Source organism: Electrophorus electricus, chromosome 10 (genome assembly GCF_013358815.1).
Source record: "Electrophorus electricus isolate fEleEle1 chromosome 10, fEleEle1.pri, whole genome shotgun sequence".
Taxonomy (NCBI): domain Eukaryota; kingdom Metazoa; phylum Chordata; class Actinopteri; order Gymnotiformes; family Gymnotidae; genus Electrophorus; species Electrophorus electricus.
The window spans coordinates 17,266,842-17,281,689 of record NC_049544.1 but is presented as its reverse complement, the minus strand read 5'-3'; the positions used below and the strand labels follow the sequence as shown (position 1 = coordinate 17,281,689).

The following is a 14,848-nucleotide window of genomic DNA, read 5'->3' as shown; positions in this document are numbered from 1 at the left end:
TTCATCATTTGACACTGACACACAAAATTCCAGCAACAATATAATATCCACTCCCATATCACTACCATGTCAACTTCACTATTATGCTGAGAATGTTACACCATCCAAATAAATATAGTCTGATCTGTGGTCCGAAACTGGCCAACAACGAATGAGGAAGAGAGTGTGTGATGATTTCTGCATTGCAACAGATGGGTTACACTCTGAGTTTTTACACTTCAAAATGCACCTATAAGGTACGTGATCCAAATAAAGTAACAGTAAGTGCAGGTACAAGGTATTTCTGTTACAGTGGCTAACGAGTGTATATCATGGCTGCAACTGCTTATGGCTAAGCTTAATATTATGGGTACTCCAGAACTGTTCAACATGTGCTTATCATTACATAGGGAAATTAGTTGCATTGTGCTACATTGTGGATTCGGCTGTGCAAAGAAAATGAGACAACGGCATACAGTAATAATTTATTGCCCCAGGTTGCTAAAATATAACGTGTGCTGGAAGAATCTTGCACAGACCTGCAGAAATTGGCTGATATTGGTTGAGATGTTCTTTTGTGTCAGCCTTTTGATATGTGGGTCTTATGATTGCCATACTGTTTTTTTAATCTTTTTCTAAGATGTTTTTTTTGTACATGGAACAAGAGGCTTTAAGTAGGCTAATCTTCTTCCGAGATGTAAGCCTCCGTGATGTACTGATTAACCCTCCCATAAATTACGAGCACAGTAACTGCTCATGTCATATGTGTTTTTGTTTTGTTTTTTTGTTTTTTGGGTTTTTGTTTTTTTTTCCCTGTTTTGCTGTTGCACATCAACATCAATTTTATAATGGATGGGAAATTAAAAAAAATTCATGGGTAGGCCTATGTTGTGAGCAAAGCATATGGCTGATTTGCTAATAGATTTGTTCTATTCATGCTTTTATTTGTTAACTACCCGTAGACATTTCTACTTGCATGAAGCCATTGAGGACACCGGTTGTACCGGTGGCCTCTTATAACAATGCACTGCTCAGCTGGAAGATGCCGGAAGCATCTGCTCTGGTGCAGCCGAGGTCCTTGCTACCACTTTGCCCTATGCCCACCGGAGCTCTCTATACTTCCTGGCAGTGCCAGTCTGCCCTGACGCTGCGCGGAGTCACGGTCGCTCGACACACGTCGGCCAACCGGTGCCTGGGCGGGGGCACCGTGCCCACTCTGCATGCCAGGCTGGTCTTCTGAAAATAGCCCAGAAAAAGGGAGGGGGGGAGTGCTTCGTGGGAACGACGTTGAGAGGACGGGTCCACGGCAGCGGCATGCTCCAACATGTCCCGCCGTACAGGCCTGCTTTAGCGCTGTCAATAAGTGTTTAGAGCTGAACATGCCTCCGCCTTCAGCTGACTTGGTGACAGTGCACACCAGTCCCCTCCACGCTGTCTCAGCTCTGTCACACTTGTTTCCTGTAGTTTTAGTGCACACCAGTCCCCTCCACGCTGTCTCAGCTCTGTCACACTTGTTTCCTGTAGTTTTAGTGCACACCAGTCCCCTCCACACTGTCTCAGCTCTGTCACACTTGTTTCCTGTAGTTTTAGTGCACACCAGTCCCCTCCACGCTGTCTCAGCTCTGTCACACTTGTTTCCTGTAGTTTTAGTGCACACCAGTCCCCTCCACGCTGTCTCAGCTCTGTCACACTTGTTTCCTGTAGTTTTAGTGCACACCAGTCCCCTCCACGCTGTCTCAGCTCTGTCACACTTGTTTCCTGTAGTTTTAGTGCACACCAGTCCCCTCCACGCTGTCTCAGCTCTGTCACACTTGTTTCCTGTAGTTTTAGTGCACACCAGTCCCCTCCACACTGTCTCAGCTCTGTCACACTTGTTTCCTGTAGTTTTAGTGCACACCAGTCCCCTCCACGCTGTCTCAGCTCTGTCACACTTGTTTCCTGTAGTTTTAGTGCACACCAGTCCCCTCCACACTGTCTCAGCTCTGTCACACTTGTTTCCTGTAGTTTTAGTGCACACCAGTCCCCTCCACGCTGTCTCAGCTCTGTCACACTTGTTTCCTGTAGTTTTAGTGCACACCAGTCCCCTCCACACTGTCTCAGCTCTGTCACACTTGTTTCCTGTAGTTTTAATGCTGCTCATTTTTTTTTTTTTAACAACTTTGGATTTGGTTCTGTCAACTTTGGATTTGTGCTCTGGAAAATGTTCTTTCAGCATTAGGATACTCTCACTGGATATGTGCTTTTTCCTGTGTGCACGGTGACTTCTTATCCTTATATCATGTCTGGTCTTTTCCGTGCTGGAGGTTAAGCAGATGTTATACTGGCTGTCTTTTGCTTTGGTGTTTGATGTTTTCTGTACCATTGCTTTTTTGTGTCGGGCTCATAATGTTCACTTAGGGCTGAGATAAAGGTTTTCAGCTAAAGGTAATCTGGTCTAAACTCAGGCTGAGTTAGAAAAGCTTTTGAAAGCTATACAAAGAAAATAATTTGAGGAAAGTTTCTGCTTCTTGGTCATGACAAGGCATGCAAAAAACCATATTATGTGACTTTCAAGTGAAACGTACAGATATTGCATAGGTTACATTTAAATGTCACACCAATACAGTTATTAATGATAAACATAATGTTCAGGCTGCGTTAGGTAATGATGCATTGTGATAGGCATATTGGTAATGAAACCTATACATCATAGTTACCAAGGAATGCTGCCATCTGGCTACGCATAACCACGAGCGCAAACAAGCACAGACTATTATAGAGACAGGATTTATGAGCCATAAAGCTAGGGATAGAAATCCTGAAGAAGTCCTGAAATGACATTCAGAATTTCATATATATAAAGTAAAATTTGCATCAGCCAAAATTTGCAAGCTTTGAAACTATATATAATATGGAAATGAAGCTATAAGTTGCAGCTCTGAGGATTTGACTTGGGAATGTGCTGCTATGAACTCTCCATCTCTCCTCTTATTACTGATTCACAGTGTTTCAGAGTTGGCTGACATTGAATGACCCTGTTTTTGGCAGGGCCATTATGGGTGGGGGGCTGTTTGTGTGTGTGTGTGTGTGTGTGTGTGTGTGTGTGTGTGTGTGTGTGTGTGTGTGTGTGTGTGTGTGTGTGTGTGTGTGTGTGTGGTGGAGTGGTGCTCTAGCGGTGTGGTCATGTTGGTGATCTGAAGTCAAGAGCTGTACGAGTTATGACTATACTGAGTGCTCGTACTCTGGAAGAGGCCAGTCTAATTCACACCATCAGTTACTTACACACACACAGACGCTATGCTGTGGTCTCTCTCTCTCTCTCTTTCTCTCTCTGCTTGCACACCCCTCTCTGCGTGCAGTAGATTACATTCACTACGCAGACAAACCCCGACTCATACATCTGTCTCGCTCCTCCTGTGGTCCACGGATGCTTTACTCTCCGTCTCCCTCCTCCTGTGGTCCACGGATGCTTTACTCTCTACACTTCTCGTTTGTCTTCTCTGGTTCTGTCCCTGTCCCGCTTCTGTTGCCTTCTTCCTTGTGTCCTTGGTCACCTGTTCGGTTGCGTTCCATGACGCTTTCGTTCTCCGCTTCTCTCACTGCTTGCGCTCTCTCTCTCTCTCTCTCTCTCTCTCTCTCTCGCTGTCAGACTGTGGCTGTCGTTCTCTCTCCCCTTCCCATTTGCCTGCTTTTCTCCATCTGTCTCCTGGTTTGTTCTGGTTCTTAATCTCCCGACCTTTCTATCCCTCCCTTAACTTTCTTCCTGTGTGGAAGTACTCGGTTGCCGTCTTGCTGCTGTATCCTTTGATTCTGCGTTGTGTGTGTGTGTGTGTGTTGTTTTGCATTGCACTTGCTTTCAGCAGTCTGCTCTCGTCTCCAGTTTCAGAGAGCGCTTTCTGCATCGTCACGCAGTCTGCTTTCGCTCCAACCATGTGAGCAACAGCACAAGTAAATTCTGTGGTTGCAAATATTTGTGCGCAATTCCCATCCGCAGGTTTGACCCTAGTCAGACCCTGATCTCTTGATTGCCATCATTGGTAGGTCCTATTCCGCAGCCTTAAACCATCTTGCCTCTCATCACCCTGTCTTCCTAATACTTGTCCTTTTTGGAGCCTTAAGCAGTTCTGGATGTATTATAACCTGTTAACTTGAATTCATTATACAACTGATTCCTAGTTGTTTCGGTCTGCTTCTAGTTTCGGTGTGGTCAGAGTTTTTCTCTTTCCTCTCTCTCACTCTCCCTCTCACTCTCTGCCCCACTCGCGCTCGTCTGTCCCATTTTCTCTCTCTCTCTCTTTGTAGAAGGTCAGGGCACGGTGCTCTGAAGACGTGTGCAGGCCAGAATGGTCTGAACGTTGACAGCAACGTGCTGTGCTTCATAGTCAGGGCTGAAGCACTAGTGCAGCTTCAGTAGGCAGGCTGGCCCACGTGGGCTACAGCTACCTATAGCGCCAGTGCGGCTGCTTGCAGCTGCGTTCATGGCGTACCTCAGACACTGCAGTAGAGTCGCACTGAGGGTAGCTCCTAGTCGACTGACGTAATCCTGCCACAACGAAAGGAGCTTCAGATTTTACATACTTGTAATATTGTCAAGAGTTGTGCTGTGTGTTAGCAGTGAAGCAAATGCTTCTTTTAAGAGAATGAGGTATGCCGCTTGTGAGTTTTCCAACACAAGTTCAGTCTTTTGACCAGATGTGAGCTCCAACTCAAAACTACACCATGAAATTTCCCCCTCTATGCATATACACGCACAGCACACAACACACACACGCGCACACACACAACGATTCTCAGTATCATCAAATCTGAGTCATTATAACTAACAAAGTAAGTTCATAACCAAAGGTCTTATTTAACAAATGTGCACATTTAGCATTTCTATATTTTTACTGCGCAAATGACTGTCAAGGTCAAGATTTTTCTTATTTAATAACGAAACCTCCTTTCCCAGCAGCAGCTTACACCAAACACTGTAGCTGCTGCTCAGATCTAGTGCAGAGAGGCCACTTAGTCCAACCTTGATGTATGTAATTATATAAACACAAGAGATTGCGGGATTGCTGCAGATTTCTTAACTGTCACATTAGCATTAGGATTCTTTTTCACTTGTTTGACACCTCCATTGCATCTTAGATGAGGGTGCGATCATGCTTTTGGAGCCATTCATGCAGAAATCTGAATCATTCTTGGTTCATAAATCCAGATAATTTTTGGTTCATAAATCCCAATCATTCTTGGTTCACAAACTTTTTTTTTTCTCCCCCTCCAGACTGCTGTGAAACAGCAGCCCTGCTTTGCCTTTACCGCGCGCAAACACACCCCCGACGGCCACGAGCGATTGCTATGCAGTGTTTCACAGTGCTGCAGTGACATCATCTCGCCTGCGCGACTTCAAAGGCGTCTGCGGCGTGTTCAGATCTGTGGGAGAGAGGGTGTGGAGGAAGACCACGGCGGGCTGCCTCACACGAGCACACGGCACCGTTCAGCAGAGCTCCTCAAAACCCTTGGCTCTTTCTCGGCTCCCGCAGGACCGCACAATGGATCTGGAGGGAAATATTCCCGGTTTTATCCCCGTACTAGGGCGACCCTCGTCTCTGTGTTTTGGGCTCCCACTCTGAGGCGGGCTTAGGCCTTCTGACGCCTCTCGACGGTGGCTGGGAATCCAGGTCAAAATAGGTCAGACCGCATTCGTGCCGAGTCCTGGCAGGTCCACCGTGACCTTTAACCTCTGGGCACATGGCGTGTGGCACACTGGACAGACACCTTTACAAAATACTAGCTCCGTTAAGCTCTGTAACAGTCATAGAGAAAATTTAACCAGAGTAGCCCCTCTGCACCACGTGCTCAGCTGTGTGTGTACTTAACGAAGACTAAGGAATGGCCCAGTACACTTGTGTAAAAGCAGTTTTCCTCAAGAAATTGAAATAAGATCACGTACTCATAAATGTACCAATATCTATGTGTGAGAATCCCTCTAAAACTGAAGCTAATAGTATATTAATACAGGTATCCCATTTGTTTTTAGTTCTACAGAGATACTTAGAAACATTTTGTGGCCTAAATAAAATAACATCGGTTTTAATCAGAACCGTTTTACAGCTGCCTTCAAAAATAGCCAAGTGTTGGCACTAGCCCCCGCGTTTGTTAGCACAACCACATAATCTTCCTGTTAGTAGCACCACGTGACTGAGAGAATCCGAGTTTGCCGCAATCGTGGTATTTCACTTTTGGAGAACATCTTTAGCTGGTTCTGAGGTATGTTCACCTTTCACCGCCATTTGAAAGCTGTTTCGTTTGTATTTGTACAAGGGATGGAGCTGAGGGTTGTTCAGTGAAGCAGTGGGGCCAAAACTACCACATTTTGATGGCGCTTTTATCCCAAGCAGCTTACAATTATGATTGAAAACAATTTGAGCAATTAAGGGCCTTTGCCCAGGAGGGGCTTGAACTGGCAACGTTCTGATTACTAGTTGAGTACCTTAACCACTGTGTTGACAGGCTTCATCAGGCTGCGGATTATTCTCAGTAAGTTGAGCTAAACCACATTTGCTACTAGATAATGACTTGTCCTTGGTTTGCAAATGAGAGATTGCTGCACACCTAGTTAACAAACCGAAGCCTTATCAAGAAGCAGCATTAGCATGCAGCTTTGTTGACTCTTCTGCACGCTTGCACAGAAGCTGCAGCCCATGTGTGTCCGAGGCCCCTGGGGGACAGAGAGGCGTAGCGGTGCGGGGGCAGTGGAGGCGATCACCGCCTCAAGCTCAGCTGCTTGGCTTCCAGAGCAGGCGTGAGGGCGAATGCCGGCGCGTGACCAACTCCAACCTGGCCGACGGCCCCCAAACCTCCCCCCCCCCCCGAAATGGCAACAGGTAGAAGCAGAAACTGCAGGCTGAATACATTAACCCCTCGTTGTCGTTGAGATGATTTTCAAGAGCGCAGTATCATCTTAAACGATCCAGAGAATCGTTTTGACCAGCTCTGCACTGTAACGAAGAAGCAGTGGCATGGATATGGTTCGTGATGGTTGGGTACGTGGACAAGCTGACCATGCCATAATGGCATTATGCTCCTTCTAATAAATTACACTGGGGTTGGATGGATGTTGGAAGCATGGATTTCCCCGATCCCAGCGCTCACGAATGATGCAGACTCGGAGGTCACGGAGTGTTCTTCTGGTCCGGGCGGACGCAGCCTGCTTGCTCGGTCCGGCGCCTCCTCCTTGGCTCTGTTCCTTCTCTTAATCTTGCCCTCACATACAACCTTCATCAGGACATTTAAACAAGAGCAAGGATACATTAATCACACATGTTTACACAACCGCATAACCACTGTTGCCGAAATATGCCACGGCATAGAGTCCGTGTAGACACAGAGTCCGTGTAGACACACACCAAGTCTATGAATGTCAGGAACGTGGGCCTGTAGATTTGTGGGGATTCCTAGCAGGCTTGGCTGGGTGGCTGTGATGAGACATGACTTGATATAAGGACACGGATGAAACGGCGTATTCTGCCTGTATTACATCTAGAGGGGTGAGGATGAACGGCCCTGCCGTTCACTCATAAAACTTCCTGCCTGTCGTAGTGTGTGTGTGTGTGTGTGTACAGTTAAGAGCATTCTACATTAAATGTTTGTGTTGGTGGGTGTGTGCAGATATCTTTCCCCTGTTTTTATGTTTGCATAAAACAGAGCAGGCCCACCCTGCCCATTTAATTTGATTTGCAGCATCCCAACAGTGGTGCAACTGTAAAACAAGAGTGTGAAGTGGAACACCGCTCGGAGGATCCTGGCTGGAACCCACTGTGCTGCATTGACACTGCAGTGCAACACACTTTCCCCTTTGTGCCATTGCAAACTTTTTCCCACCACTGTTTTTTTTTTTTGTTGTTGTTGTTGTTTTTTTTTAAAGTCTTTTAGTCTGTGTGTGTGTGTGATCCTGTGCATCTTTGTGGGTATGTGCGTTTATGCTGGCGTGTGCGTCCGTGGTGTGGGCGTGTGTATTAGCGAGGGCGTGTGTATTCCTTCATGTTGGCCCGCGTGAGCCGGTGTGCGTATATGCGGGGGTGTGCTTCCGTGTGGGCATTTGCATACTCGTGGGCTTGTGCATCTGTGGGATGGGCATGTGCATCTGCGGTGTGGGCGTGAGCGTCCGTCCTGTGGGCCTGTGTATCCGTGTGTGTTCATGTCAGTCAGTGTGTCCATGTGAGCCTGTGTGGGCGTATGCGTTCTTGGAGTGGGCGTTCGCATCCAGGATGTGGGTGTGCGTGTCCGTGTGGGCTCGCGCGTACGTGGTACGGGGGGCGTGCACCATGAGAGCGTGTGCGTCCACGTAGGCACGCGCATCCGCGTGCGTCCGCGGTTTGCTGTCCGGCGAACACTTTCCCTCCCTTTTTGAAGTCGCTTTCCCGAGAGAGGAGCTGTGGAGTGTATCCCATCCTTCGTGCTCCTGAAATACTGCTGTGCGAAGGCAAATATTTATATGAGTCTAAGAGAGAGCGACTGGTAGCGTGGGACTAATGCGGCCATGCTTCACTCTCCCATGTGTCCTGAGTGGCTCTGTGGCTGGAGCTAGACCCACAGTCTCCGCTACAGTGAGGGAGAGATGCTGAGATTTCAAAGAACAACAGGCAAAGTAGACTCATAGAGGAAAAGAACACATCAGACAGAGCCGGAAACCTGTGGATAAAAGCCGAACCTGGGATCGAATGAAAGTAGGAGAAATCTGAGGGGTCAGACGGAGAGAGAGAGGAAAGGAGTTCAGATGTTGAGGACTTCACCACTAAATCTGTATTTCCTTCCTAGAACTTTGGCTCTGGTCCATCTTACTTTACACTGTCCTCCTCCTTCACACGATGCTTGAGGGATGTTGGGTCTGTTTAATGTAAAACGGTTCTGTCTTCTGCAAAAGTCAAACTTTTAACATTTGTTTCTAGGAGTGGCTGAAATTCTGACATAATCATAACAATGGCATCATTGTTAACAATGATAACAATGGCAATCATAAATTAATAAATGATAGTTTTCTAAGCTTCTCACAAGTACCATTTGCCTATAGAACACTGACCAGCCCCAACACAAAAGAGAATTACACCAGGTATAGAAAGCAGCAATGAGTGGTCACACCATCATATTAGAATTAAATAATAAAAAAAAGATATATTTTAGATTGTCATTACCTTATTTTTAATTTTTAAATTTTTTTTACCAGTTGTTCAATCACCCCCCCCTCCTGCCAGGGATCTTTGGTATACTTTGAGTCTTTGTTGCACTCAAAGATACATTAATGAATGTTGTGATAATGTGGATGAGGAATCGGGAAGCGTCATATTATTGCAGCTGGGTCCTATTGCCCACCCCTCTGTGTTTCTCTGATTCTCTTCAGAGAGCGCAGTGTCTGCTCGCCTGCTGCGTGTCCGTTAGTCTGCTAATGGCTCCGCTTGCTCCGTCTCGGTCTTGGATCAGAGGGCGGCTGTTTGATGAGCAAACCTCCCGTGAAGCCCAGACTTGGGCTTTGCCGATTTGCTTGATATTGCGATGGCAGGAACAAAGGTCTCCCCAGGTCTCTAGGTCTCCCCAGCTTGACTCAGAGTGCAGGTCAAGGGAAGAAGCAACCGAATGCCACCAAAATGTTAGAAAATCTTGGGAAGGGATCTTGGCAATGACATTTCAAACTCTGTCTTCTTCGCCTTGCTGTTTTGACCACGTATCTTGGAATAACAGCTCCATATTAAAGTTATTTTATGTAGAAATACAGTTTGAAGTTAACACTTTTTTTTCTCTCTCTCTCTTACAGGCTCAGCTATGAGGTCATACTGCAGAATGCTGCACAGCATTCCCCTCCTATATCCCACCGCTCAAAGATGGCTACACACTTGCCCCAGATCAAATGGGCTTGTACTGTACAAAAAACTCTTCAGGCAGTTGTCCACACACCATCCATCTCCCCAGCACAGAATTAGCGACGGCTTTGTGGAAGTTCTAGGCCATGTTTATCCACGAGACGCTATGACCAACGTAACGACTAAAATCCTCTCCAAGGTGGGCCGCGGGCTTCACAACCAGGTGCACCACCCACTGTGGCTTCTCAAAGAGCGAATCAAAGACCATTTCTACCGCTCCTACCTAAGCCGACTGGGCACGCCCCTCTTCTCTGCGCACGACAACCTCAGCCCCGTGGTGACGGTGGAGCAGAACTTTGACAGTCTGCTCATACCCGCTGACCACCCCAGCCGGAAGAAGGGCGATAACTACTACCTGAACCGCACTCACATGCTACGCGCCCACACCTCCGCCCACCAGAGGGAGCTGGTGCGTGCCGGGTGCGACGCTTTCCTGTTAGCTGGAGATGTGTACAGGAGAGATGAGATTGACTCCAGCCATTATCCCGTGTTTCACCAGATGGAGGGAGTGCGACTTTTCTCCAAACATGAGGTCAGGCCATGGTTCTCCCACCCCCAGAGTTCATGGGTCTCATTGAAATTTTCTGATGAAAAAAAAAAAATCTAATTCATCAATTTATGACAAATTCTACCATACTCATTAAACATAATATTTTTTGGCAACAGTTTTTGGCAAAATCAGTGCCGTTTTATATCTCTGAAATGTGACGGATCTCATTTGGCCCACAAACATATCAGAGCTATGAAAGTTTGAATTGCCAGCGCAGAGATGTAGCGCCACCTTCATTCTGCATCACTGCTTATTTGAATTTGTGGTCAGAGCAATAAAACTTCCTTCTGAGACTGAGACAGTGCCCTGTATTTAAAGGGGTTTCCAATGCTTGCCGAGAGTAGCTGGGGAAACTTGGGCTGTTATGAAGCCTGATCTGTGAGCACTTTCACAGCTGTTTGCACACGTGGAGAACGGCGAGGACCTGGCGCTCTTCGAGCGCGGTGGCCGACGCACGCCACAGAAGCAGGAGAGCCACACTCTGGAGGCCGTCAAGCTCGCGGAGCTCAGCCTGAAACAGACGCTCACCCATCTTGTCAGGCACCTTTTCGGGGAAGGTAGCACCATCGTGGCGGTGATCACACCTCACCTTTCTCCTTCTCTCCCAGCATCTGCCTGCGTACCCATCGCCATCTGTGTTTTCTTCTCTCTTTTTTTGTCTTCTCCGTTTTTGCCTCCCAGAGTTGGAGATTCGCTGGGTGGAGTGCTACTTCCCTTTCACACATCCTTCTTTTGAAATGGAGGTGTGTTTCCAGGGCGACTGGCTGGAGGTGCTAGGCTGTGGTGTGATGGAGCAGGAGCTGGTGAATTCAGGTAGGAAAACGCATATGCGCGTGCAGCAAACGCCCCGCTGATTTAACCAAAAGCAGAATTTATGGAGGGTAGATCCACTTTATTTAAAGCACATTTTCAAACACAGAAGAGCCGAGACCCAACCTATGTGCTTCAGTGGTCTTTTGCATTAGGACTTCCTGCCTCTGCCAGTAGATGGCACTGTTGTGCAGCTCTGCATACAAGTACCCTGCTGCTGATAGAACCGTTCAGCATCATAGCCCATGGAGAGCTCCAGGCTCTTGGGAAGAGGGAGGGGTGAAGGACACGCTCAACTGCCCAGACATGGCTGGGGAACTCATTCCCTGGGGATGAGTTCGGGATGACTGCTCTCCCTGGTGCTCCCTCCCGCCTGCCACTTAACGCGCCTTTTCTCGGCTCGCCTCGCTGAGTCCGTCCATGTTAAACATCGCATTAGCTTCCACCGTCTGCAGCTGCAGGCATGGGCCGCTGGACCTGCAACAGCTAATCCATGCAAGTGCTTCTCAGGCCAACCTGTATAGATCTGCAGGTTTGAACATGAGCGCGAATGGGTTAGGAATCGAACTCCGCCCCGCTCCGCTTCTGGGCCTGATGCGTTCAGCTTGAAGCAGCTCCTAAAGACTGTTGGAATTGCTTTCGCTCTCTTACTCTCCCTTATGACCTCTCTCACTCTAGTTTACCATGGACCCTTTTGGATTTGGTTCCAGTATGAAACGGTATGGCTATTAGGGAGATGCCGATGGGCTGAGTCTGTGAGGATCGGTGACAGACTGGCTCACTTTCGAACTGGCTCACTGTGAACTGAAACTTCTGGTTAAGAGTTTAACATGTCATCAGGTGCGCTACTGTTGAAGTCTGCACTTACCAGTGTCTTGTCTCGCTGTGCGAGTGGACTGCACCTCTGCTTGAGTTCGGTCTCAGTGCTGGAACAGACTGCACCTCTGCCTGAGTTCCTGATGCGCTTAAACAAGTTTGCAAATATTTGTGCATTTGTATCTGCCTGTATGCTGGTACATCACAAACTCATATTTAGGTATATTTTAACAAAACGTCAGCAGAGGTTTATGTGTGTGTGTGTGTGTGTGTGTGTGTGTGTGTGTGTGTGTGTGTGTGTGTGTGTGTCTGACAGGCATGCAAGATCCTTCTTATGCTCCCATTCTTGCTGTTATCTCTGTATGTCTTCAATCAGCACTTTATCCTTGTGTACACCCTTCAGAGTGGCTCTGCATACTCACAACTGGGTAAACAAAGCCCTTATGTCTCCAGACAGCTGTCAGCAGGCCTCATGCCAGGCCTCAGGCTTTCCTGCTCAGCTAAGCCCCTTCACAGTGGCTGACTGTCAGGGTGTGACCAGCCAGTTAATCTCAGTCTCTCTTTCTCAGTTTCTCTTTCTCGCTGAAGCTCTCATTCTCCGGATATCCTATCCTGTGGGTGGCTGTGTCTATACTCAAAGTGAATATCCTCACTCCATTTCTGTTCCTCGACAAATTCAAGCATTTTGGAATGTGAAAACTTAATCATAAAAGGCGGTAAATGCAGAGTTGTTAACATATATAGAGACTGCAGAAAGACTTTGAAAAGAATGGTGAGAGACATGCTATCAGTCAGAATCAAAGCAGTGCTTGTCAGGGAGGTGTACATACATTATTAGATAATCCTTCCTGCGCTGAGTTCTACTCAAGCTGTATCATTAGGACAGGTGTCTGTAGCACAGCAGATGGTGATTGCACCGTGAATCAATACGAGATTTAATTGGCCGCCCAATGAAAATAAAATGGAAAGGCAGCCAGGTTTATGACCCAAGTGAGACGCACAGCGGTGTTAAGTCATCGCATGAGCAAAGACACCATGGCAGCTTGGGTCTGTGATGGCACGCGTGGTTGTCTCTTGTAAAACGGGCGATTTTATTTAATGAGTATAATAGGATGAACACTTTGGCTTTGCGAGGTCAGTAACCCACAGCTACCCATCATCCCAATAGGCTTAAACAGCAAATCACTTGAAGAGACTGGTAAAAGGTTAAGGATCTCTGTTAGATTAACAGTTAATTGCAAAGCTGAGAACCTGGTAATGAGGAGACATCACAGTAATGTATGTTTCAGATGTTTTGGTCATATGTTTCAGTCTTTGTCATTGTACAGCATGTACCTGTTTCAGTTTTGCTGAACTCTACCTTACTGTGTTTCAGGGACACATTTATTGCTCAAAGTGTATGCAAGAACCATATATGCTGCACTTACACCCACAGTGGCCTTAATTAAACAGACGGGCAGGCCTTGTACTTTTCATTGGTGTTAATTGTGCTTCTTCCACGTAACGGGCATGGCTGTGATGGTTCTTCTCTGATTACTGTGTGTGTGTGTGTGTGTGTGTGTGTGTATGTGTGTGTGTGTGTATGTGTGTGTGTGTGTGTGTGTGTGTGTGTGTGTGTGTGTGTACATGTGAGAGAGAGATTGTGTGTGTGTGTGTACATGTGAGAGAGAGAGAATGAGAGAGAGAGAGATTGTGTGTGTGTGTGTGTGTGTGTGTGTGTGTGTGTGTGTGTGTGTGTGTGTGTGGTGCCATGTGTTCATTCCCCTCGAGGCTTCCATTCATCCTCCATTATGGACTTTATTGTTCTGCGGTCTGCGTTCCTTTCCACTTGCAGAACTCTGGTGGTGCCTGATGAGCCACAGAACGGCGCGCAACGTTCACCTCAATATGCGGTCCAGTTTAGGCAGCGCCAGGGACACAGAGACTTGGGGCGCTCAGCTTTTGTGCTGTTAGTGAGGGGCTGCTTGCGTGTTCCTACGGCAGCTGTCCGACTGCCCTCTGGTCTGTTGGCTGCTGCCATGCTCATGTACACGCCCTGGCGTTCTGCTTTTGACCATGTCAGGTTCCCAGCACCCTACCTCACACACACATATATACACACACACACACACACACACACACACACACACACATACACACACACACACACACATACATACACACACACACACACACACACACACACACACACACACACACACATACATACACACACACACACACACACACACATACATACACACACACACACACACACACACACACACACACATACACACACACATACATACACACACATACTCACACACACATATACACGCACATACACACACACACACAAACACACACTCTTATATACACGTTCACATAAGCTCTTCCTTCTCCCATGTTCATTTTCCTAACTCCCTAGCCCATATAACCATTCTCTCTGTCTCTCTACCTCTATCTCCTTTCTCTCTCTCTCTCTCTCATTCCATCTCTTAGCCATGCCTGCCCCCTTTCTCTTTCTCTCTTTTGCTCCCTCTTTTTCTCACTCTCCCTCCCTTTCTTCACTGCGGCAGAGCAGTGTGGCTCCGTTGCCAAGGCAACTCCTCATTCAGTCCTCTTGCATCCCCCTTCCCACACACACACACACACACACACACACACACACACACACACACACACAATCTCTCTCTCTCATTCTCTCTTACTCTCTCTCTCTCTCTCTCACACATACACACACACACACACACACACACACACACACACACACACACACACACACACACCCTTCACTTCAGAGCAGTGAGACAATAAAAAGCTGCCAGCA

At 47.3% G+C, this 14,848-nt stretch overlaps 1 protein-coding gene across 3 annotated transcripts in view; it reads left to right on the top strand.

The window, feature by feature from the left end:
* fars2 (phenylalanyl-tRNA synthetase 2, mitochondrial) overlaps window positions 1–14,848 on the top strand; it is an 84,659-nt gene that overhangs the window by 15,545 nt on the left and 54,266 nt on the right. For all 3 annotated transcript variants that reach the window (XM_035530836.1, XM_027013266.2, XM_027013267.2), the window contains exons 2-4: window positions 9,755–10,392; window positions 10,805–10,967; window positions 11,092–11,223. In XM_035530836.1, coding sequence (XP_035386729.1) covers window positions 9,763–10,392; window positions 10,805–10,967; window positions 11,092–11,223 — 925 coding nt within the window. In that variant the 5' untranslated portion in view covers window positions 9,755–9,762. The remainder of the gene's footprint in view (window positions 1–9,754; window positions 10,393–10,804; window positions 10,968–11,091; window positions 11,224–14,848) is intronic.